Genomic DNA, 14,592 nt, shown 5'->3' on the forward strand with positions numbered 1-14,592 from the left:
TCTTGGGGTAAGGACTGTTTCTGTGTGTCTTATTCAGTGTCATTGCTAAGGTAGACGAAAGTAATATTAGGCTCACAAATAAACATAAGGGTCCAGATTCTGATTTCGCTGATGCTGATGTAAATCCATTGACGTCAATGGAGACACTTTTGGTTTTACACTAATGTAATGGCAATCAGAATCTGGCTCAGAGAGAAGTAAAGATGCAGATTTAACAATGTTTGTGTGCAGTGAGTGTAATGCAATATCTCTACAAGCAATTTAGGCAGAATTTATGTGCGTGGGTGTGGAGAGAGAGGCTAATTACGTGGCAGTAGCTTCCATGTTGATTTGAGCCAAAGGTTTTTGTAGCCAGAGCTAAAATTCAAGCTGAACCACTATATGGGATTTGAAAAGAAAAATATGTGAAATGGTGAACGAGGACATTGTAACCATGAGGAATCAACTCTGGTTTATTGTGTCTTCCCTGCATCTCATTTATGCATAACTGCAGTACAAGCAGGCACTCTGTGCCAATCAGGGCAATGGGTAGCAGTCATTTCATTCTGTTATAGAATTACTCCAGTTAGCATTCTCTACAGTAAAATGTTATCGCCTCACCTTCCTATTCTGTATAGCGTTCGCTTCTAAGTAGGTTCTTATTGCCATAGTATCGGCGTGCCTTCCAGCCGTGTATTAAGTGATATAATTATATGTGCAGTGTAACTTCTTGATTTGGTTCGGGTTCAGTTTTGTTGTGTGTTGTTTACCTACATGCTACTCTGTGTTTGTATTAGAGAAGGCAGGTGGAAGAAGTGCTCCTTGCATTTGGAGTGGAAGGTAGAGGGAGGTTTGTGATGGTTCTTGGTTCCTAGGGGAGTTCATCCCGTGGTCTCTGACTGGCCCTGAGAATGCTCTGTCTCCTACACAGATTAACTTTACTCTTATGGTAGGAAATTCTAGAGGTTCAGCCACTTATGAACTGTTTTTTTGTCTCTTCAAACACAAGGACAATGATTTAACAAATTAGCTGGCTAGGGTTTACTGTATGCATATCACTGCCCTCTGCCAGATGGAATCAGACCATTTACATTGTGTGTCATAGGCCCTATATTGCTAATAGCCAATGGAGGCTTCCTTTGGATCACATAGTAGGGGCTGACTGTGTTTTTGGAGCATGAGGAGGTCTCAGTCCTATTCCTGCTGAATTTAGGAAAGTCCAAGCTGCCAAGGTAGGCAGCATCATAGTGAGAATCCTAATAATCTGACGTGGCCAGAGATTTGTTGCTATATTATTGCATGGAAGCAAGGGTGATGCACACAGCTCAAGCTCAGTGTCATAAGTTGTCTTACTCTATCATGGAAGTCATCATTATTAATGATTATTATTATAATAATTTTCGAGGAAGCAGAGCCATCTTGGTAAGATAGAGAATCGTGGTAGCTAAATGTTATGGACTCAGCTATACTATTGGCAGATTTGTATTTCACAGGGCATGCCTGGATGAATTGTATTTCTTCAAAATATCACCTCAGTAAAACTCTTGTGACTCTTTTGTATTTTTATTTCTAGGCTAGCTGCCCAAAGAGCTAAATATCTGAAGGGCAAGATGGAAGAAATGCAGTGCTATAAGAGGGCCTTGGATACACAGGTAAAAACTTGTGATTAATAATTATGTGCTCCTCACCAGGCCAGGTCCACTGACCTGATAGTGACAAAGTTTTTAAAATGAAAAAAAAATCTTGTGTTTGATAACTTTCCTACCTATTATGTGGCTAAGTTATGTCTCTTTAAAAACTGGAATGTTTTTCAGAAAGTTGTGGAGAAGGGTGGAGATATACCATATCTGAAGTGACATATTAAAAAACTCTATAATGATATAAGCAATAATAAGATCCTCCAAAGTTTTAAGAATTATCCTTCTAGCCAGTATTTTAAAGCTGTTGAGATGGTGAGTCTATTTAACACCTAAAATGAGGTGCAGTTTACAATGTTTCTATTGCTGGCTGAGAAAATAGCCCGTCCCCCCTCAAACTAGTTATGTAGAGGTATCTGTTTGGATTGAGTAGAGCTATACAAAGTCATCATGGATTTTTTTTGAGAAATTTTGAATTTCTAGATTGCCACTAGATTCCAAGAGCTTAGGCAGTGTTCAGTCCCTGCCCTGAAGATTTTACAGAGTAAATGGACAAAACACACAAAGGGCGGGAGGGGAAACAGAGTCGCAGAGAGGTGAAAGGATTTCCCCAAGGTCACAGAACAGGTTAGTGGCAGAGGTGGAATAGAACATAGGTGTCCTGACTCCCAGTCCAGTGCCTTATCCAGTACATCATGCTGCCTCCTCCATAAGGTGATATTTAAAAAGGAAAAATATGGACTTGAATATCAATGCTTCCTGACATTGAACTATAAAATAATCAAGGGAAGTAGTAGAATCCTCATTGGTTGTGGCATTTAAATCCAGAATTGAGAAAGTGGATTAGCTGATTTAATAGGTCTTCTCCCATCCCTAGCTTCTGTCGTTCAAAGTTTTCAGAGCCATGTGTGAGGTTAGTTCCATCATGGTAAAGTCTTCTTATCAACCTCATACAGATAAAGTTGAAGCCGATACAGTTGCCGGTCTGTGAGCCTGACTCCGCAGATCTCATCTTTGGGAAGAGTGATATGACCAATGAGAAGCTTGCAGAAAAAAGGCACCGAGCCCGGGAGTTCTACAAGCACCAGCTGCACTCCGCAGCACAGCAGAAGAGGACGGCTATCCTCAATCAGCTGGTGGAGCAGAGGAGAGAAGCTGACATGCTGCAGAGAGCCAAGAGAGAGTAAGCCTTTCCAATGAAGCCTGGGGAAAATTCAACAGCAGTAACGAAATTGCCTCACAGGGCTCTGGGGTAGGGCAGGAGGGTGCATTTTCTCCTCTTTAAGGCCCCAGTCTAGCAAAGCACTTAAGCACAGGCTTAATTTTAAGCATGTGAATAGTTCCTACTGAAGACAATAGGACCACACATATGCTTAACTTTAAGCCTGTGTCTAAGTGCTTTGCTGGATCAGGTCTAAGTGGAGAGACTTGGAGCCTTCTGCTGGGATTGATTCAGTCTGTGCAAGTCCAGAGCTGAACTTTGTGGATTGGGCCCATTTCTGGCTGAACATTTCAGACAAGTGCCTGAATTTGTGGTTAATCTTCTCAGCTGAGCTAGAGGCCTTCATAGGCTCTGCCAAGAGCAACCAGATCTGCCCCAGGCTGTGTGGGGTTTCTAAGCACCAGAGGGTTTCTGGCTCAGGTAGTGCTCTCGGTCCATGTGCAATTCATTAACTTTGTCAGAGCCTCCAGCAGCTCTGCTGCTGGCAGGGAGAGGGAGTCATATTAGACAGCCCACCATGCTGGGGCTGTGGTTAAAGAAACCCAGGGACAAACTGACAGAGTGGGGGAGTGGGAGATAGATTCATCCATGAATCGTAGGAGAGACCTTTTCAATAACATTTCAGGTGGATTGCAGACAGAGGAGCGCAGTTTGAGAAAATATTCCAGATGAATTTAGCAATGCAGGACGACTGGCAAAAAAGCGCTGGAATGAAAAGGCTGAGGGAAGTTGACGAGAAGCTATTTGAGCGGTAAGATTCCTGAACACTGAGGGGATTTCCCCTTTCCCGTCTTCCTTTTTTCCCCGTTTTTGCTACAGTGCCCATCCTTTCGCCAGTCGCACGTGCTGCAGTGCTTTGCCATCAGAGCACAGGGAAGTGGCAACCCCATAACTGATCTCAGTACTGCTTCATTCTAGAATGGGTTAGGAGCAAAACCATAATAACACAGTACAGGCCTTTGTCCCACTGTAGTAGCTGGACCATGTAAGAAGTTTGAGTCCACCACTATCTCCAAGCTAATGGATGTAAGGACCAGATTTCTAAAGGTATTCAGGTGCCTAGAGATACAAATAGGCACCTAGTCATAGAGTTTAAGGCCAGAGTGGGATCACTAAATTATCTTGTCGGACCTCCTGTTGGTCACAGGTCACCAGCACCAGAAGCTGCGTATGGGTGACAGGGGATGGATCACTTGATGATTTTCTGTTCATTCCCTCTGGGGCACCTGGCATTGGCATTCTTATATTCTTATGTAACACCACCCTGCACCTGCACACTAAACCCAGCAACCAAAATCAGACCAAAATATCATAGCCCATAGGAGACAAAACTGTTATGTGGCCACAGGCAGAGAACAGGAGTGGCCAAGGTGCACCAGGGCCCTAGGCCCCCGGAATGGCAGGGACTTGATTAAGTGAGATATACCCAGTTAATCCTGGCAAATGACCAGTGCCCCACACTGCAGAAGAAGGTGATACTCCCCACCCAAAGTCACTGCCAATCGGATTTAGGGCAAGAAAATGTTTGTTTGTATACTCAGCTTGAACAGAATCATAGGATTGGCATTCTTCACTTCCAGGATTTTTATTGCGGATTTGTACTGACATTTTATACTGTCTGTTTTCTGTTTGGGTGGATGGCAAGAAAGTAGGAGATGACAGTTAGTGGAAGGCTAGCCAAAAGAATTGAGTTTTAAAGTGCAATTCTTTCCTATACAAGTAGCTCCATATTCACGGTTTCTCACTGATTTCTGGATCACATTTGCTCAAGTAAAAAGATGTTATTTCAAACAGGCAGCCCTGGAAACTCACCGAGGGCTCTGACAATGAAGCTTGGACTTTTCCATCCTGTGCATCATCACCAAGGCTCTGCAGGTCAAATTATGGCCTAAAACAGTGGTTCTCAACCTTTCCAGACTACTGTACTCCTTTCAGGAGTCTTGATTTGTCTTACCCCAAAGTTACACCTCACTTAAAAACTACTTGCTACAAAATCTGACATAAAAATACAAAAGTGTCACGGCATACTACTAGTGAAAAATAGCTCACTTTCTCATTTTTACCATATAGTCATAAAATAAATCAACTGGAATATAAATATTGTACTTACATTTCAGGGGATTGTATATAGAGCAGTATAACAAGTAATTGCCTGTATGAGATTTTAGTTGTACTGACTTTGCTAGTGCTTTTTATGTAGCCTGTTGTAAAACTAGGCAAATATCTAGATGAGTTGATGTATCCCTGGGAAGACCTCTGTGTACTCCCAGGGGTATGCATATCTCTGGTTGAGAACCACTGGCCTAAAATATCTGTTGTCAGCTTATGCCCTCAATGTTACCTGTGTTAAACCTTTTGTCTTCAGGTTACTCCTTCAGTAATATCTCTCCAAACCTGCTGAAGGTTAAAATCCTAGTGGGATACCTAGGCCCTTTGATATCCATAGGTTCTCTTCCTATCTTCTCACCTGTCTACTCCGGTTTTCCAGAGGTGGGAATCGTTGCTGCATAAAGTGCCAAACAAGGTGGATTTAAAAAGATTTCTGAAAAATGAATAAGTGTAAAGAGCCTAATAAGAGGCATATCTAGGCACTTCAGGTTGTGTTTTAGTGCTCCATTGCCACAGCCCAGGTGGAATGTCTTAATGCCATGTTCTAAAGCACTTAGCATCTCGCAGCCAGCCAGATCTCTGCCATGGCTGGACGCTGCTAGCCTTCTAATGCAGTACAGAGAGGGTGATACCTCCTGCTGCGTGGCTAGTGCATAGAGCAGTGGTTCCCAAACTTTAACAACCCGCGAACGCTCTCCTAAAAATGAATGTTTCCAGGGATATTTCTCCTTCACCTGAGTATAAATGATAAAAGCAGTGATCTTGGAAATATAAAATTTGTTTTGATGACATGCTTATTACACACTATTTATTATTAGTTATTATTTATCATGACAGTATTTTTATTACATTATGAAAACGGCAACACTCTTCCAAGATCTCACTTTCCTAGCTTGTATCACTTTGAGTATATTTGCCTATACTAAGACAAGGCTCCTAGGTTTCATCAAGGAGTATCAGATGTGAAACAGCACGAAGGGATTTAAGAAGCCAACTCAAAGCGTTCCTCCTACACAAGCATTCAGGTCTTGAGCAGTCCAGACAAACCACGCATGTTACAACAAAGCTTAAACTTATTCTTCATCATAATTTTACAAACAATACTAGCTGCCTATTTAATTTTAAAAACAGCAAAAAATATCCACCTCCCTTTCCATTTCTTATAAGGAGTCCTGAAGTTTAAATCTCCTCAGTGTGATAGATATGCTTGCTTTGATCTGCTTAGCTTTTGGAAGTTCAGGGGCTGCGGGCTGCTGGCCCTGTGCTGCCCGGGATCTCTAGGGACAGCTCTGTCCACCATGAGGGAATTTTTTTTCTGCGAACCCCCAGTGGTTCACGAACCCCAGTTTGGGAATCACTGGCATAGAGGTTTACCTTTGTTTACCAGGTCTGTTTTAAGGACTCGCTGACGCGAGCCAGCAATCTTCATTTGGCAAAGACCAATAAAAACTAAGTACATTAGGTGTGTTGTTATTTGCCATAGATGATGTAAGTGGCCTTAGAGGTGCCTTTGAGTTAGTGGGTCTCCTGCGGCCACCTCTTGTGGGCCAGAACCACTCTGCTCTGCCTTGTCCGTTGGGAGCCTTGTATCAAAACTGCTGATCAGGCACAGCTCACACACAGAGGGACACCTCTAGGGCACCCTATACATAAGTGGATTGAGTCTAAAGGGCTCTCTAGATTTACCAAAAGGTTGGCTCCAAAGTCCAGCTTAGGCTGGCCTTCCTTTCATGCCACCTTCCAAGCAAACAGGCTCGCAGCAGTCAACTGTGTACTGCATTGATGCCTTCTGCACTGGTTTACTTCCGTTGAAGGGCTGCCTTTCTCAGCCCCCATATGAACAGCTGCAAACGTTACCCTCCAACTGTATTGTACAGGAGGGCTCTGTGTGATCCGTGACCCAGACAGAGAACCAGTTGCAACTCTGGCATTAGCAGGTATAATTCCCATTGACTGCAGTGGGGATGACGCTGAATTGGTGCAGCTTATTTCTCTGTTTTCCCTTAGTCAACAACATTTAACACATTTCTCTTTAACTTTAGTGCTGGGGACAAGCTTATGCTACTTGACCAGTGCGAGAGATACCGACGCTGTTTCCAGTGTAAGAGGCGCACGACCAACTGTGGGGAATCCAATGTGTGGTCAGAGTCTAGATACGTTCCAGGATCCCGGTTAATGGTTTAAAGCAAGTTTTCACCTTATTTTTGTTTTCTTCTTGGGGATTTTTCCCCCCTGAATGTGGTGAGCTATGTCTCACAGCTCAATGAAAATTGCTCAAAAGATTGTTGCTTTCGGACTTAGGTTTTTATGAGAATTATGTTGAATTAAACAAAGTTCCAAAGTAGTAATTTCCTTGCTTTGGTACCAGATCTGTAGGTTAGTTGAACTGATGGTAAGATCTGGAGGGGCAGAAAGAAGACAGCGTGGGGAGCAGGAGATTGTTATCCTGTCAAGTTGGCACTAAGTGATCAGCAATTGCTACTTCTCTGATCACCATTTAGTACCCTGTAGGAAAGGAGTTGGTGTCCTCGGTCCAGTATCTAGGGGACAGCTACCCCTATTTAACACCCTTCTTAGCAATCTCAGCAAAGAGGAAGAACCGAATCGGCATGGAGACTGACCTAATCTCACACCAAATTGTTGTACCTCCTGATCCGAGGGCAGGCCTTGCTGGTAGGGCAGCTTCCACTGCCACTGTCCATGTCGTCGTCTATTTGGCTGTCTAGACAATTTCACTCACCAGGGTTTCACATAGACTGGTGCTCTTCAAACCATTCAATTCACCTAAATATCGACCATTGATGCCAGTTAACATTAATCTCTGCTGTGGAGTCTGATAGCGAGAGGCATTCTGAAAGGAAGTTCTGTTACACAGCCTGCCTGCTATCCCACAAATATTGTGGGTACTAAGTGGAATAAGTATTTCCAGATGAACTGCTTCACCCCTTCGATGTGCTACAGTGCTTGGGTGTGAGGAGCCCTGTGGGCGCTTTGCTGAAATACTAGCTCAAGCAAGCCTTTTAGAAAATCCTAAGCTCCAAGCCTCATTTTGAATACAAGCTCTGCAACTGAGTCCTCTGCTCATCAGGCACTTGTCCAGCTGGAACTGCTGAATTGGAATAAGACATGTTTAAAGGCTGAGATGCTGAGCCTTAGTGGAGACAGGCCAAGAGCTGAATCACAGCCACGGAGGCAAGTTGAGAAATGTGCTAATTAGGCGAGAGATCAACCAATACTGCCAATTTTCTACAGAACCCAAGAGAATACAAATTGTCCAAACAGTCAGATGCCTGCCCTGACTCGCACTCCAGAGTGCAGCAGCGCTTTCTCTTGCTATTGCTAAAGCCCTTGAGATTTAAAGTCTGATCCTGCAGTATTCCAGCAAAGCTTGTTGAGCTCATCAGGCGTTTTGCAAGGGCTATAGCATTGGGGCCTTACTTCTAACTCTTCTTCCCCTTCCCAAAACTCACCTTTGATAGAGTGCAATAACTGGTCTGTTACTGACAGCTGTAGGCCCTCATACCCAGGACATCACCGGCTACACCTTTCTACTGTCTGCACAAACGGTCCCCGAACATGAGCAGGGACAGAGGTTGTTTCTGTACACTGGAACTGTATTATCTTTGAATATTTATACTGCAGTAGTTCCCAACCTTTCTACATAAGACATCATTGTACTAGATGCCACAGAAATGCTTAGGGAAGATACTGTCCCTACCTCAACTAACTCACTTTAGCAATCTGTGCAATCAGTTAACTAAGGCCTCCAAAAGCCCAGTGAGGTAAATAAGAGAGAGACCCAATGCAGGCCTCCTTTGGGGCAGCAGCGGCTCTTGGACAGCGAATAGCAGTGCTCTATAGCGGGGTAGGACAAGCACCGAAGATTCTCCTATCCAGGTGAAGCTGTAACTAGGCATGTAGGTGGGCAGGGCTGCAGGACTAACAACCTTAAGGTGCCATGGGATACATAATGGTCACAATTGTTCTGGTCTAGACAGGTTCTGAGCCTGTGCTCATCGCCGAGCACTTTCCAATTGTGCATTAACCGCTGTGACTACCCATCTGTCATGTGTTTCTCTCATGCTCGCCACAGGTGGAGAAGTGGCTGGCGCGTTCTGTTTTGGAATTTATTTTTCTATACAGTTAGAAGTTGTGAGGCTCATGGCTTGCTGTCTAATTTGAAAGATGGCAGCTCCAACAGCACAATGCCCCTAATGCACAAGTTCAGTCCTGACTAAGCAAAGAACTTGAACACGTGAGCAGTCCCACTGACATTAATGGGAACCCTCACCTGCTTTGGTGCCCAAGAGAGTAGGTAACACTGCATTCGCTTCCATTTTCAGGTGTAGTCTGAATGCCTGGCTTTCACTGACAAATGTCTAGTATGGCATATGCAATGAATTTGAAATACTCTTCAGAAACCATTTGGCATACGTGGGTTTTAAAAGAAGGGATGATGTTGCACTTTTAAAGTAAGCTTTAATTGATTATACAAATGAAACATACGCAGTTCACAAACCTGTCATTGTGTTACAAAAGCACTGAAATCACTTACATGAGCTGTTTAATGCTCTCTGATAAAATGGCCAGCACATTCAGCTTGTCTGAGGTCTTCATAAAGTAACACTAAGAATTACTAAGGCAGTTTACCACAGTTTTACAGACAAAGCAACAATGAAAGGGTTCCATTGGACCTGTACATGGAAAAGTAGAATAATATTTAGATTAACTTGTCATTATAGCACCTGATGACTGGAGGGGAGAATAAAGACAATGAAAAAATCCAGAAGGTATTTTGGGCTGGAAGTGTGCATTGTTTTGGGAGTGCTTTCTTCTCCTGCTGCTTTAGTCACTGACTGAATTCAAAATGTGGTTTATGTTAGCTCATGAGCTGAGTGGGGTGGGAGCATGCCACCTGGGGTGTTCAGAACAAGGTATGCAAATAGCTTGAAGTAAAGGAGAAAAATCATTAGTGATTTCAGTTCAGATACTGACTCTTGTTTAGAAACGGATACAACCTCCACCCTCCATCCAGGTGGGATGCTGAATGTTTTCCTCCAAAATTTGGGGGTGATCAGCTCGGATTCTGGTGCATGCCCATTTTTACATCACTGGAGCTGAAAGTAAAGCTTTATTGAGCCGAATACTGACTGAGGAGAACCTAAGGTTAAACCCTGAGAAGCACAGTAAATCTCATTGCTTGCTGAAACGTGATGTCAGTGGACTCAATGTAGAGTCAGACAGTCTGAATGGCTTAGGCCCTGATCCTGCAAAGACTTACTGTATCCGCTATCAGTAATTGACCCCAACGATGTGAGCATAAGTTAAGTCTGTGTGTAAAGCCTTGCATGACTGGGAGCTTAAAGCAACGAGAAAGCTCCCAATTTTGGCTTTACACGTCAGATGTGTTGCAGGTTTTCATTTTAACTGATATTTTAATTGGGGAAAGAAACTAGAGGTCTTAGCTAATAAGGAAACAAACATTTACATTGCTGAACTGGTTGCAACAGTTTAGAGAAAACTATTTGACTGCTGTGATATCAGTGGGGATGCATCATATGTGATCTAACTGGTTCATCATCGTTCCACATGTGAGCATTGCTGACTCTTGATATGGTCATGCTGAATTTAATTATGTGATGAGTCTGTTTTCACCCAACCATGATCTAAGACTTTTTATTTATGCATCAATTAATAACATTTTAAAATAGATCAGATTCTGTTTTCCCTTTCAGTGTGTTAGTCTGAAAATAAATGGATGTCCATCCCTTTGCATTGGCAGTCAGATTTGATGAGGCAAGACTTGTATGGTTAAAGCCTGTATTTAACCCAGCAGCAGAAATATAAACTTGACTTAGTGGATATGATGCTTTGGGTGCTGTTTCATGTTAAGTAAAAAAACCCTATTACTATTCCCTGAGACCTTTCTTGGCCATATTGGAGCCAGGTAAGGGAGAATGTGTTAGGAAAATCAAATATTCTTAAATCTGTGGCGTGTAGGAGCCTGATTGTAGTTATGTAGGTTACCGACATTTGATTATATGAACCAATAGAATAAGGCTTTAAATAAACAGAACAAACTTACACAAGGTAGGTGAAGTAATATTTTATTGGACCAACGTCTGTTGGTGAAAGAGACAAGCTTTCGAGCTACATAGAGCCATTCTTCAGGTGTGGGAAAGCAGACTGTCACAGCTAAATACAAAGTGGAACAGATTGTTTAACGTAAGTAGTTAACACATATTTTAAGAGACCATTCAAGGCGAAGTGACCCCATTAACACCTCTCAGTCATAGGACAAAAAATGAGGAAGAATTTCTGGACAAATGCACCATGAAACCAATCATATGCCCCATCTTGTATTTAGCTATGACACTCTGAGTACCTTTTCCAGACCTGAAGAAGAGCTCTGTGCAACTCAAAAGCTTGTCTGTTTCACCACAGAAGTTGGTCCAATAAAAGATATTACCTTACCCACGTTGGCTCTCCAATATCCTGGGACCAGCATGGCTACAACAACACTGCAAAGGACAAACTTGGATCTTCAAGTTATCATCTCTTCAAAAACATCTTCAGGTTGGACTGATATTATTCCCTTTTAGAGGAATTGATAAGGAAAGGATACTCCTCACTAATACATTTAAACTGATTGGTAAGGTCCCAGGATATTAGACACTCAACGTGGAAGGTTTTTGAAAGGCCTTCCTAAACAGCAAACTCCACTGGTTCCAGTGCAGCGACTTCTGATTTCCGCTAGTGTCACCGAAAGGAGACTAGATTGCCAAAACAGTAGTGATGCCGCAGTGCCTTTGATTGCAATTCTTTCTGATTAATAATAAAAATAAAAAAATCACTGCAGCACTCTGTGTGTCAAAGAAATTAAACTTCAGTGACAGTTTTGGCCTCTACCACCATCTCTTTGCAGAAGAGAGGACCCAAGCCAGCTCCTTCGGAGCTATGGTTCCTGTGTGATTTGCAACTTTAAAATTCATTCTTTTGATACAGAAGTGAGACAATTTGTTTAGAAGAGAATACTGTTTATGCAAAGTCACAGGAGTGCTTTAAAGGAAGGTGGAAACTGCGGTGCAGGACTTCTTGGGGGGTAAGCCTTTAGACATATATGTCTCTGTCACTGCACATGTTGGCTCTGGCCTTTTGCCTAGTCAGGTACTTACAAAGTAAAAAGGCAGCTGCAAGTAAGAAAGTGCTTGTTTCCAGATACAGTAAAATTTTGCAGGCCTGAAGACGCATTTATGGCAATGATGGTAACAACCAGGGAATATTAAGGATCAGAATTTTTAAAAAGTTATACATCTTGAATGTGCATGGCTGCTTGTGGCCACCTGTAGTTATCGATAGCAAATGACTCATAATCAGTGCTATAGATGAGGGCTCTGACAAAGGCTTCCTTGTCTTCTGGTTCTGGGTACCAGGAAGCGAGATTATGTTTGTAGGCGTAGTCAACAATCTGCAAAGAAAAACAAAACAAAACAATAATGAATAGCTCAATCCCTGGTGCTCTTTATCCCCAAGACCTGGTCTACACTATGAAGTTCAGTTGACGTAAGCCACCCTGCGTTGACCTAGTTGTGCCTGTATCTACACTTTAATTTGTCTCACACCGATGGGGCCCCCTTACGGAGACATGGTAACCCCACCTTCCCGAGCAGTGTTGAGCCAGGGTTGATGTACTGAGGTCGACACAGTGCAAGTGTAGACACTGCGTTATCTATGTCGACTCTAAGCCAGCAGCTGTCTCACAATGCCTGACACTGACTGCTGTGGTCACAGTTGTGAACTCCACTGCCCAGAGGTCACAAAGACTGGAAGGCCCCACCACCACCTTAAAACTCTGCAAATTTTTGAAATGCCGTTTTCTGATTGTCCGGCTTAGCAAGCACACCTAGCAGCTCTCCACTGTTGTGTGCAACTGCCCAGGTGACCAGGCTGGCTACATGCTCCAGACTTGCTCTGGCCTAAAGTAGATGGGAGATCTTGGATCTCCTGAGCCTGTGGGGAGAAGAGCCTGTGCAGGCATAGCTATGGACAAGCCGTAGAAATGTGGACAGCTATGAGCAGCTTACACAGAGGATGCAGCAGAGCCATGAGAAAGCGAAGGAAATGCAGCAGGCCTATCAGAAGGCCAGGGTGGCCAACAAGTGATCCAATGCCAAGCTGCAGACCCACTGCTTTTCCAAAGAGCTACATGCCATACTTGGTGGAAACCTCACCAGCAGCCCGTAGATACCTCCGAGGAGCTTAAGACACAGGCTCATGGCATGCACAGAAATGAGGAGGAGGAGGTGAAGGAGACTGGGGGACATGCAACCAGGGTTCCAGCTATGTCACGAACCAGGACCTGCTAGAGACTCCACCACAGTCAAGTCAGTGCCAGCAGCTGAGCATCAGTGAGCGCAATGCAGGGGAAGGAACCTTGGGTAAGAGTGTAAATGTATTTCCCAGTACCGTGATGTACCCCAATGTAACAGGCCACAGCTATTGACTTTTCATTAGTTTACTCATCCTAGAAGAGGTAGTGGCACAACAAGGAGAAGTAGAGTTGTTAGTTGCTCTTCATTCCCCTGTAGAGTTATGCGGGGCAGTGTGGGGTTTGTGGAGCAGTTTGTTTATGTACACAGGGATGTCCCTTGAATCCGCCTGAGAGATCTCAATGAAACGTTCATGCTGGTACCCTGCAATCCTCTCCTGAAGGTTTCTAGGATGGCAGCCTTATGTCTTCCTCCGTGGCAGAACATTTTCCCACGTCAGTTGGCGATGACTTCGGCAAGCACCGTTGCAGTCAACAGGCTAGCGACATAAGGGCCCGGGCAACTTCAGGACACCAACAGCAGCTGTGCTGTCCATGCCTTTGTTACCCTCAGGAGTGAGATATCAGCTAAAATCACCACCGCCTGTGGAAATTGGTGCCAGTATTCAATGCCACTGCCCTATACTCATAGTTTCATGCCATCAAGCAATTCCCTTCTTATTTCTCTTGCCCCTGGTGGGCCATGCTCACATGGCTGGTGCTGTGAATGGTGCCGTGCACAAGCACTACAAAGCAGAAATGACAACAGGCATGTCTTTTTAAAACTTCAGGGGAACAAGGGATGGGAGTTCTGAATCTTAATTTTCGCTTTCTGTTGTGACTATTCTGACAACCTGTGTGTGTGTTACGGGTAGCTGCTGCTGTTCCCCCTCCATACCCGCAGGATGCCTGAGCCCGATATGGAGAAGAAAGAAGAGGACTCAGGGTGACATGTTCAGCAAGGTCTGGCAATCCAGCGCTGCATCAGACCGTGAACAAAGGGCCTGGAGGGTGAATACTGCAGACTGTATGGACAAGGAAAGAGTGGACAGGAGAAAGGAGTAATGGTCTCAAGTTGCAGTGGGGGAGGTTTAGGTTGGATATTAGGAAAAACTTTTTCACTAGGAGGGTGGTGAAACACTGCAATGCGTTACCTAGGGAGATGGTGGAATCTCCTTCCTTAGAAGTTTTTAAGGTCAGGCTTGACAAAGCCCTGGCTGGGATGATTTAATTGGGGATCGATCCTGCTTTGAGCAGGGGCTTGGACTAGATGACCTCCTGAGGTCCCTTCCAACCCTGATATTCTATGATTCTATGAAAGGCCCAGGAATCCCAGC

The 14,592-nt window shown here is 43.9% G+C and overlaps 2 protein-coding genes across 3 annotated transcripts in view; one reads left to right on the top strand and one right to left on the bottom strand.

Moving 5' to 3' along the window:
* CCDC81 (coiled-coil domain containing 81) overlaps positions 1 to 7,295 on the top strand; it is a 28,392-nt gene extending 21,097 nt beyond the window's left edge. For both annotated transcript variants that reach the window (XM_048841725.2, XM_048841735.2), the window contains 4 exons: positions 1,553 to 1,631; positions 2,573 to 2,799; positions 3,464 to 3,589; positions 6,990 to 7,295. In XM_048841725.2, coding sequence (XP_048697682.1) covers positions 1,553 to 1,631; positions 2,573 to 2,799; positions 3,464 to 3,589; positions 6,990 to 7,131 — 574 coding nt within the window. In that variant the 3' untranslated portion in view covers positions 7,132 to 7,295. The remainder of the gene's footprint in view (positions 1 to 1,552; positions 1,632 to 2,572; positions 2,800 to 3,463; positions 3,590 to 6,989) is intronic.
* A 2,111-nt stretch (positions 7,296 to 9,406) lies between these two features.
* ME3 (malic enzyme 3) overlaps positions 9,407 to 14,592 on the bottom strand; it is a 171,317-nt gene continuing 166,131 nt past the window's right edge. The window contains exon 14 of the mRNA XM_048841750.2: positions 9,407 to 12,415. Within this exon, the coding sequence (XP_048697707.1) occupies positions 12,254 to 12,415 (162 nt within the window). The 3' untranslated portion in view covers positions 9,407 to 12,253. The remainder of the gene's footprint in view (positions 12,416 to 14,592) is intronic.

This window comes from Caretta caretta, chromosome 1, assembly GCF_965140235.1.
Source record: "Caretta caretta isolate rCarCar2 chromosome 1, rCarCar1.hap1, whole genome shotgun sequence".
NCBI classification, from domain to species: Eukaryota; Metazoa; Chordata; order Testudines; family Cheloniidae; genus Caretta; species Caretta caretta.